Source organism: Boleophthalmus pectinirostris, unplaced genomic scaffold (assembly GCF_026225935.1).
Source record: "Boleophthalmus pectinirostris isolate CB_2022bp ecotype Guang Dong unplaced genomic scaffold, ASM2622593v1 HiC_scaffold_3, whole genome shotgun sequence".
NCBI lineage: Eukaryota > Metazoa > Chordata > Actinopteri > Gobiiformes > Gobiidae > Boleophthalmus > Boleophthalmus pectinirostris.
In genome coordinates this window covers 35,965,293-35,991,643 of record NW_026571299.1, presented here as the reverse complement: position 1 = coordinate 35,991,643, position 26,351 = coordinate 35,965,293, and the positions used below count along the sequence as shown (strand labels likewise).

Here is a 26,351-nt window from a genome sequence, read left to right as displayed (position 1 = left end):
AATGTTTATTTTAAAATTGATTATGTGCAGATTGTAAAGTTCCCTGTAAAAAAAAAGGAAATAAGTAAAAGGAATAAGTGCATTTAAATCTAAGTAATTGTGTTGAATTAATTGTACTTACCCTCTGGTGTGGTCTGCCTCAGGTGCTCCAGACAAAAGAGTCCCCGGGAAGCGGGAGCACCTTAAGAAGGTTCCAGGGCAGCCACACATGATATTTGGAGGAGGGGAGCACAGATTTTTTACTTTTTCTATTTAGTATTTTAGATCATTAAACACTGCTAATTTAAATAAAGATATATATATATTTGTAGTTAATGTAAATGAATATTTTTTGGGCACTGTTTTGATAGTTAGCTTTTAAATATTAAATGTAAAAGTATTTGGAGTTTACCTGGTCGTTAAAGTGGGCTCACCCAATTAGGATAGGGCCTTTAAAAGAAGCTAGCCTCACCTTGTTCAGGGAGAGGTGCTGTGTGAGTGCAGGTAATTGCCATGCCTGTTTTTAACGTTTTGTTTTTTTTTGGCTTTTTTAAATAGTTTTCTATTTTTTTGTCTGGAATAAATGCACTGGGATCTGCACTATAAATCGGTTCAACTTGACTCTGAAACCGCTAAGGTTGCCGCCAGGCGAGTACAGTGACCTATAAGTCATAATGCAATTTATTTATCATATCTGTATTGTAATACTGCCGTGCTTTGTGCCACTAATTGAACAAATATGATCAAGACTATATGAACTCAAAAAGCAAGCTCATAAAACGTCACTTTCAAGTACCAGATCATTGTGCGCTGCTCTATCCTCAACACTAGGTGGCAGCCAAGCTCTTTAACACATCTGCAGCTACAACTTAATGGCCTCACAGCACGTGGCTCTCAGCCAAAAGTCATTTCAAGTTCTCCTATTATTTAATCAGAATCTGCAGTGAAATCTCCGGAGTGAGAAGGAGCTTAACTTTCTGTGTAAGTGATGAGAGGTCCTCAAATGCCCTCAGTCTGAGTTCAGACCTGGGGCACACAGTTCCCTCAGTACTCCACAAAATGACATCTAAAAATGTGTGATCACAGATGAATGCCGTGCTAATAGTGACAGTGACCATTCTTTTTCTCATCCAGATATCAAGCCCTTTTGTATGTTTTCCACATCTGATCCAGTGCAGCAGGGTAATTAAGAATAAGTAATAGTATGTTGGATCCTGAGCTTAGATCATCAAGCAGTAACAAGTTTGTGTTTCCAAAATCAGTGGGACAAGTTATAGTATTTATTTATTTTTATTTTTCATACAGCAATTATAATTTAAAGTTACTCCCAAATATTAAAATCTAATTAGTTTTTTTTTCCCCAACAGGTTAGTTCATCTGTTTAGGTCTGTGTTGCATTGGATAATGTCCATACGTCTCATCCACTCAGGATCCAGGGGCCAGACCTTTGAGTTTTGGGCCTATTACAAGTGTCTGCATGGTAAGCAGATCCGTATGTGCTGCTGAACTATATAAACTATGTGTCTTGTTTAATTTGGAGCCTACTTTTTGTAAGACATCGCAGCATTTGGGCTTGGACTTTGAGATGGTCATTGAACTATTTCCAGTGACATTAATCTCAATTGTCCTACTACATGAATGGATTTGCTATTATTATCTGTATAGACAATCAAATGGAAAGGGTACACGCAATGCTATACTTAACAATGTGCATTTGTTATTTTTATTTATAGAGTTTTACTAAACATTTGGAAACAGTCATTGTGGGTCCCTGCAGCCGTCCAAGTCCGTTTTAGGTTATAAGTGAAAGCCCAAAAGCTGTGACCTCACAAGTGTTTTTGGTGAGTGATAACCTCAGTGCATTTTATCATGGCTTTGCTCATGTTGGTTTGTTTGTTGTGGAGTGTGGTCCAGATGTTTTTCAGATGTTATAGAAGTAGCAAATAGGCTCTTTCCTAATTATCAGCGTGTTGGAATTGAATGAGTAAACAGCTCACCACTCATTATTTTAATAACCTTTCTATTTGATGCTGTTGCCAAAAGATTGCAATGCATTCTGGAACTATAAAATCACCCTGCTTTTATGGACATGATGTCACGATGTAAAATGCGAGGGGACTTTTACTGATTTCAAAGCTGTACCTCAGTCACATTTCCTTGTTTTTACATATATATCTTTTCTTCAACTTATTTTAAAGGTCATATATTATGCAAAATTGACTATTGTGAGCTTTAAGCCATTAAAACATACCTGGTGTAGAGTTATTTTCATTCACACGTTTGAGTAATCTTTTATTATTAGCCTGTCTACATCTGCAAAGCTCACAATGCTCTGTTCCACCTTGTGATGTCATATAGTGGTAGTTTTAAGTTAACTGCCACCTTTCACCTATTGTTTAGTAGAGATTGGCAAGTCAGTGACTGAAATGATCTACATTAGGGGTGTCAAACACAAATTCAGAGGACCTAAATTAAAAATTGATTTCAAAAACATCTGCATGTTTTCTCTTCTTTCAAGATATGTAATGTTAAACCTTTTCCTATTAAAATAAATGTTTAATAATAGTTTTTCCTAAACATTGAATCCAGAACAAGCATAATATAAAATAATAATTTTTAAAAAAATAAATAATGTCTCTATAGCCTATCTGTAACCAGCGGGCCAGCTCTAATACATATTTGATATGATCTTGTGGGCCAAATATAATATCGTGGGCCAAATTTCGCCCTTGGGCCTGAGTTTGACATGTCTGATGTAGATGATTCTAGTGAAGGTGTATGGTGGAGCACTTTCTGTATTACATGACATCACAAGGTGGAACAGAGTGTTTTTAGTTTGATAGAAGAACACAGTCGAAATATGCAGGATTTGTGGTTTTGTAAATGTGTAAATGAAACAAAACACAACTCCAGATATGTTTTTGATGAGGAAACATCATAACAGATCAATAATAGCACAATATACACCCTGTAATTAACACCAGCATAAAATACTTGCATTTTTTGGAGGTTATAACTGTGCCCAGAATGTTCCACAGTATGGTTTTAAATGTATCCAAGCTGGAAACGCCTGTATGTATGATTAAACGCAAAATAAACTTACCGTCTTGCCGTGGAACATTCAATTACATCTCTATGGAAACAAGCCAGACAAATAAGCCTGCAAAACCGCCAACAGAAAAGTTACACAGTGCCCCTTTAAATGTAGAAGCTGATAGAAGATAAGTCATATAGCACTAAACCAGCCTGGGGCCACACACACCTTTGTAAAATACACTTCTTCACCTTTTCACTCACAGTTCTCACCCACTAAGCACTCACCTCACAGCTACTCAGGTGGGCATAAGTCACGCCAGTCCCACACCACGTTTTCACCTTTGACCCCGAAAGCGCTGATGACAAGCTGCTTCTGTTTAGGCAGCCGTGTTGGTATAGTGTTCAAAAGCGCTCGCACTGATGAGTTATATGGGTGCTGGGCAAGTGAAAGTGAAGTGTTCTTTTGGTGCGGTGTCAAAGCAGGGTCAGGGTGAGGTCTGCAGTCCCTCACACATCACACTCTAATGAGGTATAAAACTCACAGTGAAGTAAAAGGTTCTGACCCACTGCACAGCACAACCATCCGGACACATGCTCAACAATGGAGCCGCACCAAGGGGAACACACGTAAGGGGAGTTCACATTTACAAGTTCACCACATCAAAAGTGGGACTAAACCAGAACTAAACCCAAAACTAAACCTGGACTAGATCAGGACTAAACAAGATTTAGAACAGGACCAAACCAAGTCCACATCAAATGGGATCAATTTATGACCAAATAACAAGTGTGAATGTGACGATGGTGTCGAATATAAATCATAGACAATTAAAAAAAAGAAAAAAAAAGAAAAGAACTTTAAACCTAAAAGGGAAACAAAAAGTACAGGGGATTCATTATTATAGGAAATGGCGAGGGAGCCATTTTAACCATTTTTAAAAACTGTACATATTTGATTGGTGTAACTTTAAAATAACTACACTTAAATCAGCCTTAATAAAGCATAGATTGATTTGATTTATAGCCAGCAATTTATTAAGAATGATTCAGACTTAAGCATTTAATTAAAGAGGTTAAATCTAGGAGTTAGGAGTATAAATTAAGTAATTACTAAGCCTGAATCATTCTTAAATATGTGTTCATTATGAATTAAGTTTTTGCTGATAATTTATATTTATTAAGATTTATTCAGCGGTGATGAGTGACAATCTAGGATTAACCTAAATAATACAAACACAGTATTTGAAAGATTTGTTTTAAGTTGGTTATCGATGAGCACAGCATTATTTTAAAACAGATCTTATTTTTATTGAGGAGAGTCAAGTTGGGCTTTCCATTTTTAGAAAATAATCCAAATGACAAATATTACAAATAATGAAATTGTTACATCATTCACAGGGTTACAGTCAATATACATTTATACACAAATACAGGGGCTCCCACACAGCGTCATGTCACAGTGCTCTGGACCAGCTCAACCATCGTCCTAACCTCAAACATGAAGAATTGAACCCCCAACCGCCTTGACCAGCAGCACAGGGAGACACAGGTGGTGGGGGGTTGTGAGGGGGCAGTGTTATGAATGTTTGTCCAACAGAGAGCAAAACACAGGCTTAATCTGATCCACACCCGGCGTGTGTCTGTCAGCGGCCTCCTTAACGACAGGTCCCAGTGGGAGGAGTATCACTGACAACTGCACCAGCAGAGGGCGCTGTGCCACTGTACGGCAGGCCCCAAAAACAGGAGCCATTTTCTATGCAGGAGGCAACAGAACAGACCCTGGTCCCGGACAGGAGCAAATACCAAATAGTGGCACACTATCATGTAACTGTAACACTGCATTTCCCTGTAAGCTTCACTATTGGCACTGTTGAGGCATGGGCGAGATTCTGAACAGAGGAAAGCAGAGAAATTATTTTTATGCCTTTGATTTCCAAAAGTAAAAAGGGCAATTTTTTTACAATAAAATATTTTAAGTTAAATTATCATTTTCAAATGAAACAACTATACATTATGGGCAAATTACTTTATATACAAACTTAATGGGACATTCGTTTATGGTTATGAGTAAACCTTGTAACAGAAGCCACAACAAGCAATCATTTCAGAAAATGTTGAAATGTAAATAAATACGAAATGCAATGGTTCAACAAAAAATATACTTACTATACTTATATATGATATTCCTTAATGGACTTTTATGAAATAACTTAATGAACTGCAGCAGCATATATCTAACCAATCAAAAGAAAATAAGCAGTAAGCAATTTGGTATGGTCTGTAATTAAAATAGGTCATTTGAATTCAGTTCAATCAGTTTTGGGTCAGTATTAAAAATAAATTACAAATCTAATTTGTACTATTTTTCAAACCATTCCATTGTGTTTTTATTTACATTTTTACACATTGTCCCAACTTTGAGAATTGAGCTGCTGAATGATACAAAGAGTGATATATTCAAAAAGCTGCTGTTAGAATTGAGAACCCCTTTTGTGTGTGTGTGTACGCCTTTGAGTAATCACTTGAACCACTCCACATAAGTGCAGATATATCCTCTCCACTGAGCGCTGCTCTCATCTGAGCCTCTCTTCAATACCACTCTCCTTCTTGTGCATCATCCAGGAGGCTCAAATACCTGGGTGCTATCAAACACTCCATGCTGGATAAAAGGATTCTCAGTAGCTGACCATAGTAGTTTATGTATATGTCAGCTTTTTTTCTATTTTTTACAATGGTCCTTAGATGAGGTACATCCTCCATAATGGACAAATATTTACAGATAAAGACAAACATTAGCATTCAGTAATGTGGGGTAATTTAGGTTGCCCCAGCAGCATTAAAGGATGGATCAAATGCAGAGGAAAGATTTCAATACGAGGACAATAAAGTGTACCATGGCCTTATAACCAAGTCACCCAATTCTTGCATGTATTAAGACAACATGTGAGAACCTTCTTGCTGAGTGGAAGAATGGCAAACCACACACAGTCTATTTCTACTGATACTATGGTGAGATGAGTCTTTAAAATCATTCTTACTGAGTAAAATAAAAAAAAGCAAAAGCATCACCTGTTGTACCAAATTATAAACTTTTTTGGGTTTAGTCCATGAGAAACACCGATTAACTGAGCAATACATTCTACTCCTGGGGTATTTTGTGTAAGACTTACAGCTTCAGTCACAGTAAATAAACGTGATGAGCTGTTAAGCGCAGACAAATGGGAAAAGGAAGACAGTGCAAAGCTCAGACTAAAAGCTTCTTGCAGCAGCATGGCACGGCTGGCATTTAGGTCAGACTGCTGCATCACTCTCACTGCCTCCTCCACTAATGCTTCTCCTCCCACTGTCTCTGAGGCCGGGACCACATCCAGGGGAATATTTAAAGTGATGCGCAGCGTGGAAATAAGCATGAGGATTTAGAAGAGGAGGGAGGAGAGCCATGGCGCGGGCTCCGATTCTCTGGAAAGACAGTGATAATGAAAGGCAGAAGGGTTCTCACTTTCAAAGGCGTATCATGAACTCTGGCGCTAACCTGCTCGGCACTGTTTTGTAATTGAAGTCAAGGCAAATTCATGGAAATATATATACCCTTTTGTGGGGGAAAAAATGGAGAAAAAGTCTTTTTGTGGTCATAAAAATAGTTCAGGACCTTATAATGGTTTCAATAAAGTATCAATATCCAATACATGATGATGGGTTGGTAAGACACTCAAAAACAACTACTGCACTGCTTGTGTTTTATTTCATTATTATTGTTCTAGCCCATTTCTTAGCTTAAATAAACTCTACTGTCAAACAAAGATATTAAACAGGGTCTAACTTGTATAGTATTTTTGTAATAACATATTTCTCAAACAGCTTGAGAAATGCAAAAGTCTTTTTTCCCATAGAGGGTGCACTATGTAACTTGTCTGGGTGAGGGTCTGCCACCTGCTTGTCCCTGTGGATATGACATTGCTTTGTCTGGAATGTTCCATGGTATTGCATTAAACTTATCCATCTCCATGAAGATAAGCAACTGATATAAAACAGTCATCCAGGTCAGATCTATAGAGACGTGACCCCACTGACTGTATTTTTGAGGAATAGAAACACCCGTAAGTAAACTGATGCAAGTGAAATATATTTTAACATTCCAGGCAAAAGAATAACTTCACCAGAAAGTTAGTACGTATAGTAAACTTTCTGATGGCGGTTTTATGGCATAATGCTTGAATTAAATGTGAGGTACTTTTTAAAACTGGAAAAAAAGTTGGTAATATCTTGCGGAGGCACTGTGAAATGTATGAGAATCCTTTCGTTCCACACATGGAGTGGAGTGATTGGCACGCAGCATCACGGAGCGCACAGCAGACAAAAGCATGTGTGATGAGTGCCAGTGTCCTGCTGCTCTTGATGTTTCAGACGGGCAGATGAGAGCAGACAACTGTGACAGGAGCGGAGAGGACTGACAGGTGCACGGCTCACATGTACGTCAGGAGCGAGGCAGGTCCCACAGCCCGGGCACAGCCTGAGGGGGGCGGTGCTCAGCTGGAGGCCTGTGTCTGCCTGTGTTTGCCTGTGTTTGCCTGTGTCTGCTTGTCAGCTCTTAGGCCAGTGCTTGTGTTACTAAATAAAGTCAGCCTGAAGCCTCCTCCCTCCAGAAAACGCTACATCACTATTAACTGAGTCTGTACCCCTGCGACCTTTACACCAGGTAACCCACGACAACACAAACGAAGGACAGCTCAAAGACAACAACACACATACGGACCAAATGCATATAGTCCAAAACCTGTCAGCACTTATTCACTGCTAAAAAAATAACAACCATCAATGGAAGATCCAGAGTGTTTTTCTCAAAATCAAAATCATTACTGTACAAAGTGTTTGATTAAGTAGTGGGGTGTATGTGAGAGACCACTTTGCATAAGCTGGAGTGTTACGTGATACTGTGTGCATGAAAGGAAAAACACGACGTCCATGAAAAACTGGAAGAAGATCAGCCATTTGAATGCAGCCACTCTGTGTCAAAGCCACACTAAAGTACCAAAGAGATTCTACTGCACAAACTCAAATGAACCACTCACTCTTTCAAATGTCTTCACTGCTGTGTGCAGCATGAGAGATGACAGAGAAACACTCAAAGTGCTGAGCCAACACTGGAACACTTCTTTTACTGTTAAAAATAAAGCCATCTGCACTCCTGTGTAGCACTGTGTGAGTGAGGAGGGCTGATATGTACAGTACAGGGTCATGGTCTGGTGCAAATAGGGAGCAGCTCTGTTTGGCAGGTTGTGAAATGTCATTTTGTCTACGGTAAGAGGAAGCATGGTGGCAGGGTCTTCATCACAACATTTCACACTATAAGAAAAGTACTTGTGGAGACGTCCCAATGCTGAGTCTGTCTGAATCATGAGTTTGTGCCTACACTTGTCCATTTCATGGATGTCTTGGTCTTCTCACAGAAACAGCTGGGAGTGCAGCTCAGCTCTGTCCCACTCCAAAGGCCAGTCCACTGTTTCTCCCACAAGGACTGGCTTTACTTGGGTACACTCTTGTACCTCGGCTCGTCCTTGGCTCTTCTTTTTTGCCCTTTTAAAGGGTAGCATTCTACGCAGTTCTCTACCATACAACCTTATAACTTCTATAAATTTAGTTCACTTTTCTTTAAAAAATTTACAAATATCTGAACAAACCACAAAATTAAAATGTTCAACTTGAAATGAAAAGTGGTGGAAGATTGCAAAATGGAGTTGCTGGTCTAGTTCCCATGTGAGGGCTCCAGGATAGGGCTGGTGGCCATCAGACCAACTGCCCAGAGCTGGTGTGAGGGTGGAGGGAGAGTCCAGAGGAGACGAGGGGTAGGGTATGAACGGGCATCTGATGGGCTCCACAGACACTGCCACAGAATCTAGGTCCACTGCCTCCTCCACAGCCCTGGTCCTGTGCTCCTGTCCTCTGCCCCCTATCCCTCCCAACGTCAGACCTCCACTGACTGGATCTGGTTCATCTGCGCCCGCATCATCTGCACACTGTTTAGGATCTTCTTCTGATGGCCTGCTAACGTCACTCCGATCCTCAAGATGTCACTGTCAACACAAACAGGACATGCATCAGCAACTGGACCAAAGCAGAGATGTTCATATATGTGTACATTTTTTTCCTAAAATCATCATCACTGTACGTCTGTGCAGTTCTACAAATATAAAAGAAACTGTATAACATTTAAATATGTCTTAGAAGATATGCTGGTTCTCAACACAGTGAATAATTAGAATGCTAGGAATGCATTAAGAAAGTGAGGAATATGTTTGGTTCACTGCAAGCTGTTACAAAAGAAGCTAGTTCTGTAATTCACATTTTTAAGTCTGTAAAAATAAGGTACCCTGCATAGCATTTGCAGAAGACATTATGATTTCATATGTCGCTATGGTGAGTATCTCCAGAACAGTGACGCCAGCTCCACTTAGTATTTTTATGGACGAGACAATGAAAAGTCTGTCATATGATAGCACACATTACTGCAGTTTTCTTAAAGCCAGCTCTGTGTGGGTTAATCTGCAGCTCATGATACAGTTACTCTGAGACAGGAAATGATTTTTATCACTGTCTACAGGTGCCAGTCCTAATCTTTGGCTCTCATGTTTTATCTGCTGCAGTGTGCCGGGCTCAGCCCATATTTAATGTTTCCTCTGCAGTCGGTGGAGCACATGGCTCAGCCTAAAGGCCACAGCAATAGCTGTGAGCGATTAGGCCCAATATAAAAGTGCAGTCTGTTAATCACACAGCGCACATCTGTGACTGCATCAGGACCATTCTGAGGCAGATTATGAGGAGATACTACTACTACTAGAGAACAAAGAAACACACTTTAAACTGTTTAGAATTTCTAAATGTACGCATTGTAGAATGTATGTTTAAATATAATTGTCAAATATTTGCATTATTGTATAATTAGAATTGTATTGCATTGTATAAAAAATACATGCTAAAAGGCATGATCAACTACTGTAATGATTCTTTTGATAAAAAAAAAAAAAAAAAGGAAAATAACTGTCCAGAATACTACAAAACAAAAGAATAACTATACCAGTTATGCAGTTATTCAAATTTTGTGTTTTGAATAAGAATTATAAATGAAATAACAATAACAACAACTATTATTATTATTATTATTATTATTATTACCACATAATACAAGATCAGTTACTTCTCACCATCCTCTTTATCTATCACTCATTTGATCTGGACTGTGAAACTCTGAAACAGAAGCTGTCCAGCACAAGCACACTGCAGGTGATTTTAACCATAATCATTCTGAAGAGTGCACTTACTCCATGGTCATTTGCGAAACGACTTCAAAAGTGGAAAAGTCAGCGTTTGCGAAGTTGTCTTTGTATTGTCCCATCTTGATTGCGTCCAGCCACTCGTCCACTGTGCTAAAGCTGGAGAAGTCTGGGATACTTCGATCCAGAAGAGGGAGGTGGACCCTGAAGAGGACATAAAATGATAAGTGACTATATTCAAAACCAAAACACCTGAGAATAATTTATGAATTGTTTGATTTTAAAACGCACATGCTATGCTCTCGAACATTTTCCAAACTAAAATCTCATAAAAAGAGTTTTCCAAATGAAGTGATAGGCTTCAGGGAGCATGTACTTTTACTTAGTGTCAGTGGAAAATGTGGGCCCTGGTCCTGCTCCTCACCACAAATGAAACTACAGCCTGTGGATATCAGTAAAGCCCTTCTCCGAGAGGGAAAAAGGACATCCAAAAACTAAGGCACTAAAAATGTTTTGTTTTGAAAATTACAAAACTATTTCAATTCTGGTTTTGCCTCAAGCACTTGCGGGAATGATTGAATTTATCAGACCAAACAGCATTAACATATTCACTTGGCGCCGACAGAAATGAGAGACAGCGTTAGGCAAAAGTCATCTGCCACAGCGGATATTATTTTAGATGTTATCAACTATCACCGACAAACTGATTTTAAAGGACGTACACTACTTAAAACCAGTGTATTTTATTTTTTGCCAGAACATTTAAAGGTCTAGTGCAATTGTGAACCTTACAGACACAATATGGCATGTACATTTTTGAAAGATGTGCTAAAATTTGTCCTCTATAATTTTTCACCTAAAGTTCTATGTATTTCAGCTGATTAAGTCCTATATGTTCACATAGTAATATTGTTAAAAATAGTTTAGCAAATAGTTTACATTTAGTAAACATCCAAAATATACTATTCATAAAAACAAAATAAATGCAACTTCAATTTTTTATTTTTTTTTCCTGTGAACCTCTTTATAACAAATGTATTTCCCCTGTTTTCGTTCCTATAAAGTATTATAGAACAGATCATGCGAAGATAAAGCCCTCATTTAAATCCCTCAGGCGGTGTTAAGACTATTCCTACTCCCACACACCACACATACCCAGAGGACAGCGGGGTCACGGCCTTCAGGGTGTTGGGGTTACGGATCATCTTGTCCAGGTTGTTGACGATCTGGCTGAACTTGGGCCGGTTGTTGCGGTCCTTTTGCCAGCAGTCCAACATGAGCTGGTGCAGTGCGCTGGGGCAGTCCATGGGAGGAGGCAGCCGGTAGTCCTGCTCTATGGCATTGATCACCTGCAGGGGGAGACAGAGAGTTGTAACAGCAAGAACAAAACCTTAAACTACAAAAAAGACAGGTGATGGCACTTTTACTCAATTATTTAACCTTTATTGCAAAGTGGGAGAGTGCAAGCTTTTAGTACATTCTTAGGTAGATCTGTGTAATCCCTCAGTCAGTACTTACTAAGTGAAGCTATTTACCACTAGGTTTATGTTTTAAAATCAGATTTTAATGATTTTTAACCACATATATTACATACACAAAGATGCAAAAGTACAAATTTTACTGTCATAGATTTCACTTTTTTTTTTTTTTTTTTTCTTTTTTGTGTTGTTTTTCTTATATATGAGTAAAATAGGAATGATTTCATAAACAGGAATTTCAGTCTCTTGTGACCTCAAGTGAAATAAGGTGAAGTAATAAATATTTAAAATAAGTCATGTCTAGGTTATGTTAGAGGTTATTACAACACTGAGATAATTTCTCATTGTCTGGCAATGAGGCTACCATGAACAGCGAGAAGCATTAATATCAGTTAAAGCTCAATGGAACCATTAGATTTGACATAAATCATTACATTAGTTCTGCATATGAAGCCCCGCTAAGACCTTATTGGAATAAAACAATAAATCACATTCCAATAACTTGTAATTTCCAGTTGTACTTGATCACGTCATCTCTGGCCGCTACAGCAGTTCCCCAAAGTGATCTGGTTTGAGCATGAGTGTACCCAGCCTTACAGTGCTGAGGGTCATGGGGGCAAGCAAAAGGTGATAACAGTGAAGAGAGGGAAACACTCCAGAGGACGCTTGTGGTGAGGACCCACAATCCCTTGTTCATTTGTGGGTCATTAAAGGGGCTCCATTCAGGTCCTGCTTAATCTCATTCACTAGACCTCCAAAAGTGCACCCCGACGGAGCAGAAACACTGTCTGGAGCTGCTAATAAGATAACTGCGGAGGTCCGTGGTCCCTCTTAGCACATTAGTGTTCTCACTTTCAATTTGAAACTATTTTCATTATCTCTTCGCCATAATTTGCTCTCCACCGCTGCCCACAGGGGGATGAGGAAATGGAAGCTCGAGTCAAGAGCAGAAATTGCCCACAGAGCTCGGCTGTGCATTTTAAATGATCTGATTATGTCGCTCTGGTGTGTGGGAATTTTCATTCAAACATGATGAGTGAAAGCTACTGTTTAGCCAAGGGAGACCAGATACAGTGACAAAATGTGTCTCTAAGCAATCGGGGCTCTAATGAAATGCAGATAGTGAAAGAAATAGATTTTTTCATTGTGCAGTTCAAAAGCTTCTGAAGAATGACTGAGATAAGATATTACAACAATAACCAGCAGTATTACAGGGAGCTGTTATTCTCAACTGGCCAATTTTGGGATCCAATTTTTATTAATAATTTTCTTTCAAGAATAACAATTTACCTAAAATCTGTTTTTCTATTTAACATATTTTTGGATAGTTTCTTGTATTAATATTACAGTAATATAGGGATAATATGGAATCGTATGGTATATTTAACGTTCAATTGCCAGTATTCACAAATATGGCACAAACTGGATATGCCTGACTATTCAATTGTATTCAGTATATTTTTCACATGCACTAACATTTCATGCCCCATCTACCAGCTGAGAAGCCCTGTTGCACTATACGTACATCCTGGTTGGTCATGTCCCAGTATGGCCTCTCTCCGTAGGACATGACTTCCCACATGACGATCCCGTAGCTCCACACATCACTGGCCGAGGTGAACTTCCTGTACTGGATGGCTTCAGGGGCGGTCCATCGGATAGGAATCTTCCCTCCCTGTGAACACAAAGGCCACAACCTCAGTGAGCGAAACCTAACCGTCACAGTGTCCTGGCTCTGCAGAGAGACACCGTTCACCGGGACAATGCAGGTGGTAATTCAAACTGGGCATGGATATAACCAAGCCTGTGGGAGTGGAGCAGAGCACATGAAATACAGGAGAGGCAGGAAGGTGAGGGGGTTAGGAGTGGAGAGGAGGGGTGAGGAGGTGACAGCGCTCTGATAGGGGCGCTCATGTTGGGGGCACTAGTTTGACCTAGACTTAAATAACATCAGATAGAAGAAGAGATGGGCTGTGTGGGTCTGACTCTGGTGCACAGTTCTATCAAGACAATACTAGAACAGAGTGTAAAATGAGATCTTTGCGTATTGTTAAAAGCACATGTTTTCAACCAAAATATATGTATGAATAGGCTTACAACTGTAACTTTATAAAATAGCAGGCTTGTTTCTCAATTCTTTCCATTGGAGCAGTATTCATTTTTTATTATTTCAACAGGGATAAGACACTAAAAGTACAATTGATATATTCTTTCTGCAGGCACATCCTTGTCACTTCATACAACAATGATTTATACAAAGGCTTTGAAAAATGTCCCTGAGCCATAGTCTAGCCTACTTTTGTACAATGCTGTTTGTATTTGAAAAGCAGCATGTTTCTTACTAGAGCACTTGTGTAGGTTGGATCTGAGGTGTCATCTTCCAGAAAACGCGAGAGCCCAAAGTCTGACACTTTGCACACCAGGTTACTGTTGACCAGGATGTTACGAGCGGCCAAGTCTCTGTGCACATAGTTCATATCAGCCAGGTACTTCATCCCGGACGCTATCCCGCGCAGCATCCCCACCAACTGGATCACAGTGAACTGGCCGTCGTTTTGCTGCAAGTACAATAAACAACATTTGTCAGCTTATACAATAGAAGTTACTCCATTCTTGTTTATGTGTGAATCAGATAAAGTTACACAATCTGGTCTGTGCCTGTCTGAGAATGTCTGAAAACATTTATGCCAAGAATACAGTACAAAAGAGGACTAAGTAGAAGGTTGTCCGAAAAAGTATACCCAGATAGTAAAAAAAAAAAAAAAAAAAAAAAATTATATATAATATATATATATATATATATATATATATATATATATATATATATATATATATATATATATATATATATATATAGTATAAATAAAATGCTCATGTGAACAAGGATTGATACTGAAAGCACACACACAAATGTTTTCTTTCCTGAATGGTATAAGAACAATATTTACCAGAACTTGTGATCACATGGAACAATAAAATAAACTATTTAGTGTTACATTACATTCTGTTGTCTAAAATTGTCTTCACAATTTTAATGGTGGTTTCGACCATCGAACTGTTTCCTCAGTATCAAAATTGAGTTTAAATTCTAATATCGTAACTCCAAAAATGTAGTACCAATTTTAAGGCCAACATCCTGGTTTGTTGAGTTTGGCAGGCCTTCACACAAGACAAAGAAGTTATCTTCCTGGAGGTGTTTCTTACTAACCTTGCCAGCAACAAGAATTCTCATGATTTTTGAACTTTTGAGAATCCATCCTGTCAGCTGTTAGCTCAAGCATTCACTTGTGATAGGTCCCAGACTGACCAATCACAGGACATTACTGCAGTATGTAACATTCTGTTATGTAAAAATATGTTTATAATTTTGTTGGAATCGATAATCTGGTCTTTTCCCCAGTATCAAAACTGAGTTTGAAATTTTAAGATCATAACAACACCAGAAGGGTAGTACCAACTTTATGACCAACATCCTGGCTCGAGCTTGGCAGGGCTGTCCCAAGCTAAGTCGGGTTTTTCTAACCGTCTACAGCTGTTCCCCAGCACACTTTTGGATAGGGCTTTACTCCCGTGCACAGGGAGTGTCTGGACCTCCACCGCAGCTGTGCTTCCAACAGTGCACACCTGCAGTCCCCCCACCACCCACCATGACACGGGGGCAGAGAGGGGCGGGGGCAAGGGGGGCATGGAGCAGGGGGCGTGGACAGAGAGGCCAGACCCAGAGCACTGCCATATTACGAGTCTGCGTGACCGCCCCAGTAGCCCAGTTCTTTTTCAAACAGTTAGCTGCTCATTAGCTGACTGAAAGCTTCTCCTCACGTCAAGCTGCTCATAGTCTTCCAAAGCAATTAAGGTGGATGCATAATTCATGAACTTTTTCTCACTAATTCAAATTGCCACATAATCTGAGGCCTGTGTTTGGGTATATTTTAATTGGAAAGACTATGGCAAAGTCTGATGGGTGGATCCAGCTGGAAGGAATCCACCATTTTCTACAATAGAATAGTATATGAGGAAGAAGTTATTTTCTCCCTATGCTGAATATGACATCCTCAACAGAATTTCCTCCAATAGTGACTAGTTTATAAAATAGCTAGTGTAAAAAATGGTGCAATGGAACAGGCTGTGATAATGTGATAATGTAAAATCTCACACTGTTAACAGAGGTTGTATTTCAAGGTGTAGTCTATTCACACATTATAAAATGTAATTCACAATGCAATTTCAATAAACAGTATGGCTATCCAAGAGGTGTTGACAGTTCTCACTATATAAAGGTTTTGGCCAATAAATAAGTCTGAGAAATACAGTTAATGGTTTCACTGCTTCATACAGATCTACTATAGACTGTATAAAGAAGTGGTCTAATTAATTTGTAGATGCTGTAATGCAAAAATGACACTTTGGTACGATAAAGTCCCCTGAGACATACAATATACCTCAGGTCAATATAAATAATCTTTTGTTAGATTGGGGGCAAAGCATATGATGAGATGGCTAGTGTGCTGGCATTTGCATATCAATTTATCACAACCTTTATAAAAGTTGATATGGCAACCGAAAGCAGTAAAAGAAATGGTGTGAAACCTCCCTCCAGGTAAATACTGTCTTTACTTGAACGGCACAGAGGATCTCAAAGCGAGCTGGATAATGATGGTGTCTGGGAGAGGCATAAAAAGAGACTATTTCTGTGCTTTCTTTACAGTTGCTCCGGATCCCATTGGAGTCTCATCGATCTCGCCTGTACCTCTCTCCTGCCCTCCCCCGTATCTCCCTCTCCTCCCTCTCCTACCCAACTTATCCTCCTTCTCCCATCTACCCCTCTTATCCCTCCCCCTTCATCTTACCCCTCTCCCCCTCTCCTCCTCCCCCTGCAGGTTCAGAGCAGGAGGAGCAGGAGAGACAATCTACAGCAGGCAGCTCAGCTCAGACAACGGCAGACATTTTTAACCACCACCCACCACCGTCACCTCCAAGAAGAAGAAGAAGACGACACAGACTGAGTTGAAGCTTTGACACTGTCTGCAGCGAGCGAGTGTTGTCGAGAACTGTCAGTGTGAGACCCTCCACAACTTCCTTCCCTGCTGTTTTCACTACAATGTACTGTCAAATGTGTTTAGCAAACATTTACATATCCCAAAGCACTACACCACGGGATCAGCGCTTAAAAAGTGCTGATTATGTGGGTCTATGATGTTAGAAGTGGAATACAAACAAAGATTTTTCCTCAGAACTCTGTCAACTCAGTCAGCCTGGAGATACTGTGCAGGAAAACAGTTCACGTATAGGTTGAGAATAAAAACATGTTATATAACCCCAGTTGGTTACAATGAAAAGAAGTTAACTACACCCGGTTACTTGTAGGATGCAGGTGTAATGTGCCTTGTTTTCAAGATGTTTCCCATAGCCAGATCAACATTAAAATATCTATATTTCGATGCTGACAAGTATCGAAAAAGGATGTCTTGTCAGCATTGTTTCTCAGGATAAAATATCGTGACTTAACATTTCTCAAAAGGTGACAGAAACATATATTTTTGATTATCTGCACATGTTAGATCCGGTAAGTTTTGCATTTTAAAACTTATTATTATCGGTATCAGATTGATATTGCTGTACTACTGCATGGTATCGGATTGCCCATCTTATATTTTGTCTCATAACTTTCCTTATTAATAGGCTTTTTCCAAGTACAATTGAAAATGTGCCTTTAATGTTAAGCATGCAGAGATTCTAAGCATTGGCCTTCCAGATGGATTGCTAAAACTATATCTCACATCCCAGCTGATTGTTAACTACATTTTTAAAACATTTGACATCAGACTGTAAAATGTTTAAATTATGTATGTCGCTCATAACTGTGCATGGGCCGATCGGAGTAATAATCTTATCTGGTCTGATTCTGCATAATTCAAACGCTGTGAAGTTGTAAGAGTGGCATATTTCTCATCGGCGCAAAAGAAGAAAAACAAGTGTGATATTCTTTTGTGAAAAGGCAATTTATCACTGCATGAAGAAGTCAGTGATTATTGTGTACGTCTATATCAACTTTGTTCATTATTTATTTACTCAATGACCCTTGTGTATCCCAGTTGTAAAAAGTGAAAAAAAAGACACATATACTTTGTCATAGGTACACAAGCTCTAGTCTCCTTTACTTCTCCATTGTTTATACTATGTTCCCATAAACATTTTCAACACAAAATTTGTGATCATGTGATCTTATTCTACTTTTGATAAAGACCTAAACAAGAAAAAAGATAATCTAGATCACAGGTGTCAAACATAAGGCCCGGGGGCCAGATCCGGCCCTTCAAGACCTTTAATCTGGCCCTCGGCTGATTTTCTACTAAAATATTTTAATTATATTTTCTATTAAAATATTGGTAATGGTGTTGCTTATCACAGCAGCATCTCCAGCGTCTCTGTACGTGGCCCCTCCCACCAGAGCAGCACAAATGAAGACTTGTCTCTTTCCAAACGCTCTTAAAGGACGATCGTTTAGACTGTTGACCGTGACACCCTCATCAGAAAAATGTCAAACATGAGAAAAGTGGAGCCGAGTGCAGGATTTTACAAGAAAAATTGACTTATTCCTATTTACAAACAAGTTCATGTTAAAACATTGTGTTGAAATAGCATTTTTCTTAAAGTTTCAGGTTGTTCATAATATTATAATATTTTGTAAAAGAAAGAGTTCATCAATTAAAAAAGATTTCTGTAATAGATTTGCATTTCTCTGCACAAATATTTGAACTTATTGTTATTTTTAAGGTTTATATGACATGAGTTTTCTGATCCGGCCCCTTTAGGATCAGAGTAGGTTGGATACGGCCCCCGGACCAAAATGAGTTTGACACCCCTGATCTAGATAAACCAACCACATGACAAACAAAAAAAGTGTCAATTTAGAATCACTATTATCATATTGTAAACTAAAACTATACCATATTACTTACTCTAAGGAAGGAGTCCAGTGATCCATTTTCCATGAACTCCGTGACGATCATGACTGGGCTGCTCTTGGTGACCACTCCCTCCAGGCGAATGACATTGGGATGATCAAACTGCCCCATGATGCTGGCCTCGCTTAGGAAGTCCCGCCTCTGCTTTTCCGTGTATCCCGATTTGAGTGTTTTAATGGCCACAAACATTTCTCTTTTACCGGGCAGCTTCAGGTTACCACTGCACACTTCTCCAAACTCCCCTGTAAAAATTCATAGCATAAAAGTATGATTCATTGATGCAACTAAATATCTCAGAGGCATCCATTTATATTTATGAATCAAATAACTAGAAATGTGACCGTGGTGTGCTGCATTTCAGGCATGTTTCATTTGCTGTTTTTTCCATTACCTGCACCGATGACCTGCTCGATCTTCACGCAGGATATATCAATCTCCTTGGCAAACTCCCGCACAGCCTCGTTGGGATCCTCATATGTGAACGGATCAATATAAATCTTCATTCCTGGAGACACTTGGAAAAAAGTGGAGACCAGCTCTAATATTTGATTCTCATGGCCCTACATTCACACCCCCACAGGCGCAACAGTTAAATCTATTCATGCGCATTCACAAATCAATCGACTCTGCATTGACACGTGTTGGTGTGACAGAAAAGAGCAGGGCTTATGGTGTAGTTACAAATGGTGACTTGTGACCTACAGCGGGGAGCAGTGCAGCATGGGAACTGGAGCCCTTGCAGCTGTGATAAGCCAGGTTAAAATATATATCACCTTGTGAGACTCATGCGGCCATTAACACTAGAGCAAGAAACGCTAGGTCTGTATCAGGATCGTACAGCTCGACTCCAAGAAATAAATTGGCCCCTCTAAGCCCCGATGCCAGGTAAATTGGCTTAAGGTGGCCTTTAAGTGTTGGGGGACTTAAGTGTCCTGAGTTTTAAATCCGATTATTCGCCTCACCTTCACATCAGACCCAAGGCTATTAAAATGGATACTGTCCCCTTGCCCAGGCAGCGTTACACTTACTGGAGCAGCGCCTGAGAGCTGGCACATTACTGAGAGTTGCAGAGACCAGCAGATGGAGAGGATCTTGCTGGCAAAGCCCCCATTACAAAAAACCAACACTCTATCCCCAAATTGAAGCGCTGTTCACCAGACCACCTTCCGCCGATGGCAAAGACCACGGAGAGCAAAGGCAGACACCTGAACTGTAACTGGCACGGTTTTATAACTGGAGCACAGTGTGATCCGATCATACGGAGAGTCACTGGCCTCGGGGAAACTGCACATAATAGAAGGATGGAATGGTAGGAGAGGTAATTATATAATTATAAACAAATTAGTACGAGATCATAAATGTTTTCCTTCACATCGTGCTGGTGAGAGGCAGATTAACATAATATCACGGTCACAGCGAGGGAACAAATCAGCCACAGTGCTCCTCAGGCTCAGTTTTGAATTATTGTAATTTAAACTGTTCGCTACAGTGGTGCAAATCCATTGAAAAATTCCATTCACGCACCACGCTTTTCATGATATTCAACAATGGCAAATGACTCACGTGGCATTAGCATGGTAATAGTGTTAATGTGAGCGCTGAGTGACCCATTTCTACAACAATGGGTTTAGTTAAGTATGAAACGTGATGATGCGGAGAGCTATCACTTTACCGCAGGTATTTGATGTGGTAAAATTGAACTAAGAAAGGATCAAGTCAAACAACAGGCAGGAGTATTCGAAAGTGGGGGATGCTGGGCCGTAGCCAAGGACACCGCCATGAAAGGTGGTCACCATGGAGACAGGTGTGATCGCTATGGAGATGGCAATGTGAGGCGGTCGTCATGGTGACAGGTGTGCGTGGAGTTGAATGGGAAGAGGGAGGCAGAGGTAAACAGAGCAGCAGTGGTAATGGAGTTTACTCACTGTGGCCGCTGGTGTAGTGCTGCAGCTTGTCCGTGTATTCAGAATCGGCTCTGTCAAAGCCACGCCTCCTGGGGGAAGACAAAGAACTCTAGCTCTGGTTCATAAAGGGGCCTGGGACACCGCTCAAACACAACCAAGTACCTCATAAAGCAGCAGGAATGTTGTTTGCATTGCTTTCTTAAGAAAACCTGCGCCCATTCCTAAGTAGTCACCATAACATTGCTTTTTCCTATAATAGTTCAACCAAATTGATAAAGACAAATTGATAAAGCAAGTTTTACCGTTTGCCCTGTTATGGTTGGTCCTTGTGCATCTCATAGCGGTGCAGTGTATTGATTTAATTACATTACCGTACATTTAATTTTCCTTGAGTTCAGTTCCAAAAGCTGAGTCATAACAGTTTTAGTAAGCTATATACACTTCCAGGCAAAAGTTTGGACGCACCATTCCATTCATTCATTCAATTTTTTCTTTATTTCTAACACTTTCTAAATTATATACATAGAGGGAGAGAGACTTTCTGAGAAGGCAGATTGAGAGTTATTTTATTTAACTGTATTTCATTGCTACATAATTCCATATATCTTGCTTCATATAATTGATATCTTCAGTGTGTATCTAAAATGTAGAAAGTAGTAAAAAAAAAAACATTGAATGAGAGGGTGGGTCCAAACTTTTGACTGGTAGTGTAAGTCTATAATATTTCTTCATCTTTACAATCCATGCAAAGTGTGGGGTTTAAAAAGATCCAAACAGACGCAAACACATTATCGTCTGTGGCCATTAAAACGTAAATGATGTAACTAAAATACTGCTACACATTTTAATTACACAACTTCTCAGAAAATAAGAAATACCGTCGTCAAATTTGCCTCAAGACAGACTCACCGATTGCAGACAATAATGATCACCACCAGAGCGATAAGGAAGACCAGTCCAGCAGCTGCCGAGCCGATGATGAGAGGTAACTTCTCCTGGATGCTGGTGTTATATTCCTCTGAACACAAGACACAAACACGTACTACATAAAGACCAGGCTAACAGCATAGACACACACACACTGACAGTTCAAACATATGGGTGAGCATCTGAGCCGCTGCATATGGACAGAGCAGTGGGTGAGAGACAGACATACGGCCTTGTGAATCTATGAGCGAGCTGGCATCTTGACTGGCTGCACCGCGCCTGTTTCTCCAGCGAGGACTAAATGTGTTCAGATGCTCAGGATATTATGGACAAATCATCTGGCAGGAAGTGTGAAACGAGGACAGACCCGGCCTCATCCGACAGCAGCCAAGAATCCACCGACCACACGGGCTAAGGCAGACTTGGCAAATTACATGAGATTGGACGGTTTCGAGAAAATAAAAACTATATGTATAGAAATATGTTTGATTTAACATCTTGTTGTCTTTTCACACATTAGCATTATATCTTGAGATCTGTTGTAAGCATTTGCCAACTGACCTGAAGTTTCTATTGCATTTTCCAAGCGTACACCATCAGTGTGTCCTTGGGCAATACATTTAACTTTTATTACTTTACCCAACTTGCCTATTTATGTGGTAAATGAACAATTGATCCAGGGCAGCTGTGGCTTCAGAAGCAGCTGCCATTTATGAGAGGTGTGTTAGGATACATACTACAAAACAAATGCAAATGTAAAGAAGCAATTTTAATATTATTTTTGTCATTACTAGATGTGGAAACTTCTTATTTTCAATAGAGTATGACTAAGATGAAACACACTGAAAATACATTTGTTTTTCCCTCTTAGGTCATAGTATAAACATATTAGACCTTATACTCCCACTTAATACTGACTACATCTATCTATGACATATCTGGAGAGCGTGTGGCAGCAGCATCAAGGCTGTTTGCTGAGCTATGGTTTAATGATGGCCCTGGGCGGTCTAGTCTAAGGAAATGAGATGTTCAGATCAGTATTTCCAGTCCTTGGCTTCAGCATCGAGCGACATGACTAACGATTTCTCCTCTTCGAAACTGTGTCACAGTACGAACAAACAACTATTTAGAAAAGCCAAAGTTAGTAAATGGTTAGAAATAATTAAAAAAATAAAGTTATCAATATTTATATGGAATTAAAAGATAAACATATGATAATGCACAAGAGAATGCCGCTGTGTGTGGTGTGGTACAAAGGACAAGCTGCTGTAGCTCAGATTCCTGAAGAGGTCAACACAGTTTTGAATAGCAGACCACACATGCACAACGCATCATGCTAAGTTGCATAAAGGTAAAAAAATATTTCCACTCAATAGTAGCAAAAAGTAGTAGCGCTATTCAATCACATCAGAATGACTTGATCAAAAACATATTTTCAGCTCTCCATCAAGTTTTACAATATGACATACGTGATGGTTTAGCTGATCAGTGTCTGTAATGAATTCTCAAACGTATCTAATTATTCCATCTACTTCATCTGTCATATTACTTTAAAGTATAGACATTATTCCAACATAAGTACGCCGTGTCATTGTGTATCTATCCAGGTTTGCAGCTGTTAGGGCCCATACTGCCGTGTGCGTGTGAGGTGATAACAGCTCTGCGTGCTCAAGGGCACATTGTCAAGATTCTCACCCTCAGTCATGGTCTGGAAGTAGAGCTTGCCACTGTAGCGTCCAAACCCAGCCACAGTGCGAGCTCGGACCTGGAAAACATAGATGCTGCCCGGTTTCAGACCGCGTATGACCACCGTGTTGGTTGGGCTCCTGATTGTGGTGGCATTGTACTCCGATTGGTCCTATAAGTAAAAGAACAACAGTGTGTTACATGGAAGTGCATTAATAATTATAGTGCAGCTGCACAGACTAATAATTATGGCTAGCACTCTGTCCACAAGTTATGCTAAAATATGCAGCACGATCACTGAAAGCAAACAAAGAAGGAGAAGCAGTGGTGTTTCATGCAGAATTCACTATAAAGGTTTTCAAGGTTATTTGAAAATCTGAAGTTGAGGTACGCTAATCCAATATTTTTAAAGATATAATTATGCCAATGAACTCTAAAACCAAAGAAAACATGGTAGTGGCAACACAGTTAGTGATTTTTGGGCAACTGATGGTCAAGCTAAGCTTACATACACCATATTACAGTGTATAACAAGAGAACGGTATTGTTTTATTAGTTTTTGAATACGTCTTTGAATAATTGTACATAATCTTGTATTGACAGACATGCTACAAGCTTCACAGTGAAAATAAATGAATGAAATGATCTATCATACATTCATTTAGGGTGTACAAACACATATACAACACCACTAGACCAGGACAAAACCAGGACCAGAACAGAACCAAACCAAAGTCTGTACCAGGACTAAACTAGTCTCAAAAAAGGACCAAATAAGTATGTCTATTGTTCTTTTCTGTCCCAAAAATAACTTTCACAACAGAGGTATTTGCATATTTTAAGCTCAAAACAATTCATATTTGATAAAACCAAAAGACTGCTGTGGCAGTTTTGGGTCAGGACATGTTTCTAAGCAGTAACATCAAATGATCAGAGGCATATTTAGTTTTCCTCATCCTCCTCTTCCTCCTCTTCCTCCTGACAGTGACATGTGGGAGAGAGCAGACAGAGCCCCAGACGCTGTGTGCACACTTCAGAGGCACAGCAGGCCCAGGACAACTGTTTTGACAGCTCACTCCAGCAGCGTCACAAAGAGGGGAATTATAGTCAAGAGTGGATGGCTCAGCGTGTGGAAGAAGAGCCTGACAATGACTGTATAAAAGTGCTGGCCCCGACCTTGAATAGAGCCAGCAAGGGTATCTATGGCATTAACCCGCCAGATAAACTGTTTGAGAATACAGTACACTAATAGCACTTTCCTCATTGTCGAGGCAAATGTATTATCTTGTATAAAAAAAGTTAAATAAAGTTAAAAAAAAAGATACATTTTGGAAAATTACACAGAACTGTTATAAGTTAAATAAATGAATACCTAATGGTTGTTTAGGCTTACTCACTAATGCTTGTTAAACAGTTCTAGTTAGTGACTGGCAATTGTTCAAATGTTCATCATCATTATGACTTTGCCTAGAAACTTCCGCAGGGGCATTTAAGGTCCTATATTAGTTATAGTTTTCAAGTTAACTGCTACCTTTTACCTTTAGTAGAAAGAGGCAATTCCAGAGCTGAAATTACCAAAATTATTATAGTGAAGGTGTATAGAGTTTAAAGCGGGGCACTTCCTGTACTACCACATGACAGCACACGGTGGAACAAAGTGTTTTTAGTTCAAAAGATGAATACAGCCTAAATACGCAGGGTTAGTGTTAAACATGTGGGAATGAAACAAAACACAAGTCCAGGTATTTTTGTGCTGAGAAAAGAACATTATAACATAGATCAGAACAAAGCATAATATGGGTCCTTTAAATATTGGCAAAAAGCGCTTGAATAAATGCAAGATAGAAAAGTTAGATAACAAATACTATGGAACAATACAGGCAAAGTAATCACATCTCTATAAGGACAAAGTTGGAACCCCACCACAAAAGTTACACATTGACCCTTCAAGCTTGAGCTCAAATGTAGACATATGATTTACAAACAGCAAAAGGGTCTTTACATTACACATGTATAGGTCAGCAGCCATCTGTGAATGTTCTTGTGAGAAAGAATGCTGATGTGGACCTTTGAATCCTATTTTAACAGCAGTCAGTGCACCATTGTTTCAACCACAAGTCTCAGAGCACCAGTCCCCAGTGGATGTGCTGTAGGACGAGTGCGGTTGGCTTTCCCTTTGACTGATTGTGATTCTAATGTAAAAAGAGTGAACACAAGTTTGAATAGTGTACAGAAGCCCAGAGACATGCCTCTCCTCATCTGCTCTTATCACGAGCTACTTCAAATTAACTAACTTGTTTTTACGATTAGTGCCTAATGTATTTAGCTTAAGGCTCATTTCCTCCAAAGGGTATTGTGGGGAAATGTTTCCAAAGGCTACCACTGACCTGGCTTATAGTTTTACTGACTTCTTATAATTTTTAAGATCTTTTTCTTTCTCTCTTTAATTTCTAAAAGTGGTTGTGGAATGACCTCATATTTTTATTTTATTTTTTTTATCTCTAAAATCAATTTGAATTCTTTCTTCACAAATATAACATATATTTTTTTAAAATCCAAATAATTCTTGAATTTTATCTAGAAATATGAAAGTATTTTAAAGATTGCCTGTTCTAAACTAAATATAACATGTGTCATTTCCAAGCTGTATGTATGTATATGTATATGTATATGCTAGTGCTGTCAAGCGATTAAAAAAATTGAGAGAATAATTAATTATGATCTGTAATTAATTAATCTAATTTATCTCTTTTTTAATCTCACCTAAAAATTGCTGAGAAAAGCCCTCAGCTGGAGATATTTTTCATTTGAATTCATTATTACATTATTTTCATACTATCATTAACGTTTTTGACATTATAATGTGTCTAATGCAGCTTTGCGCAACTCTCACAGAAACGAAACTAAAAACTGCATGGCTAATTTGCATAAACTAAGATGAGAAAAGAAAAAAAAAAGTGCTCTTGTGCGCTGATGCGGTTCAGCTTCTGTCGGACTAAAGGACACGACTCAGTGGAATATGAGTGTTCTTTCTGTGACAGAGGGATGTTGATGCTGAAGGTGAGTCTGTTCTGTGACTGTGTCGAGATGTTTTAAGAGATCAGACGT

The 26,351-nt window shown here is 39.3% G+C and overlaps 1 protein-coding gene across 1 annotated transcript in view; it reads right to left on the bottom strand.

The window, feature by feature from the left end:
• Positions 1-7,211: 7,211 nt before the first annotated feature.
• The window catches only part of ephb2b (eph receptor B2b), a 133,212-nt gene continuing 114,072 nt past the window's right edge, over positions 7,212-26,351 (bottom strand). Inside the window, exons 7-16 of the mRNA XM_055160561.1 lie at positions 23,253-23,415; positions 21,540-21,648; positions 20,652-20,719; positions 19,118-19,240; positions 18,721-18,968; positions 14,104-14,319; positions 13,287-13,436; positions 11,439-11,632; positions 10,332-10,487; positions 7,212-9,086 (exon numbers count right to left, since the gene is read on the bottom strand). Of these exons, the coding sequence (XP_055016536.1) occupies positions 8,978-9,086; positions 10,332-10,487; positions 11,439-11,632; positions 13,287-13,436; positions 14,104-14,319; positions 18,721-18,968; positions 19,118-19,240; positions 20,652-20,719; positions 21,540-21,648; positions 23,253-23,415 (1,536 nt within the window). The 3' untranslated portion in view covers positions 7,212-8,977. The remainder of the gene's footprint in view (positions 9,087-10,331; positions 10,488-11,438; positions 11,633-13,286; positions 13,437-14,103; positions 14,320-18,720; positions 18,969-19,117; positions 19,241-20,651; positions 20,720-21,539; positions 21,649-23,252; positions 23,416-26,351) is intronic.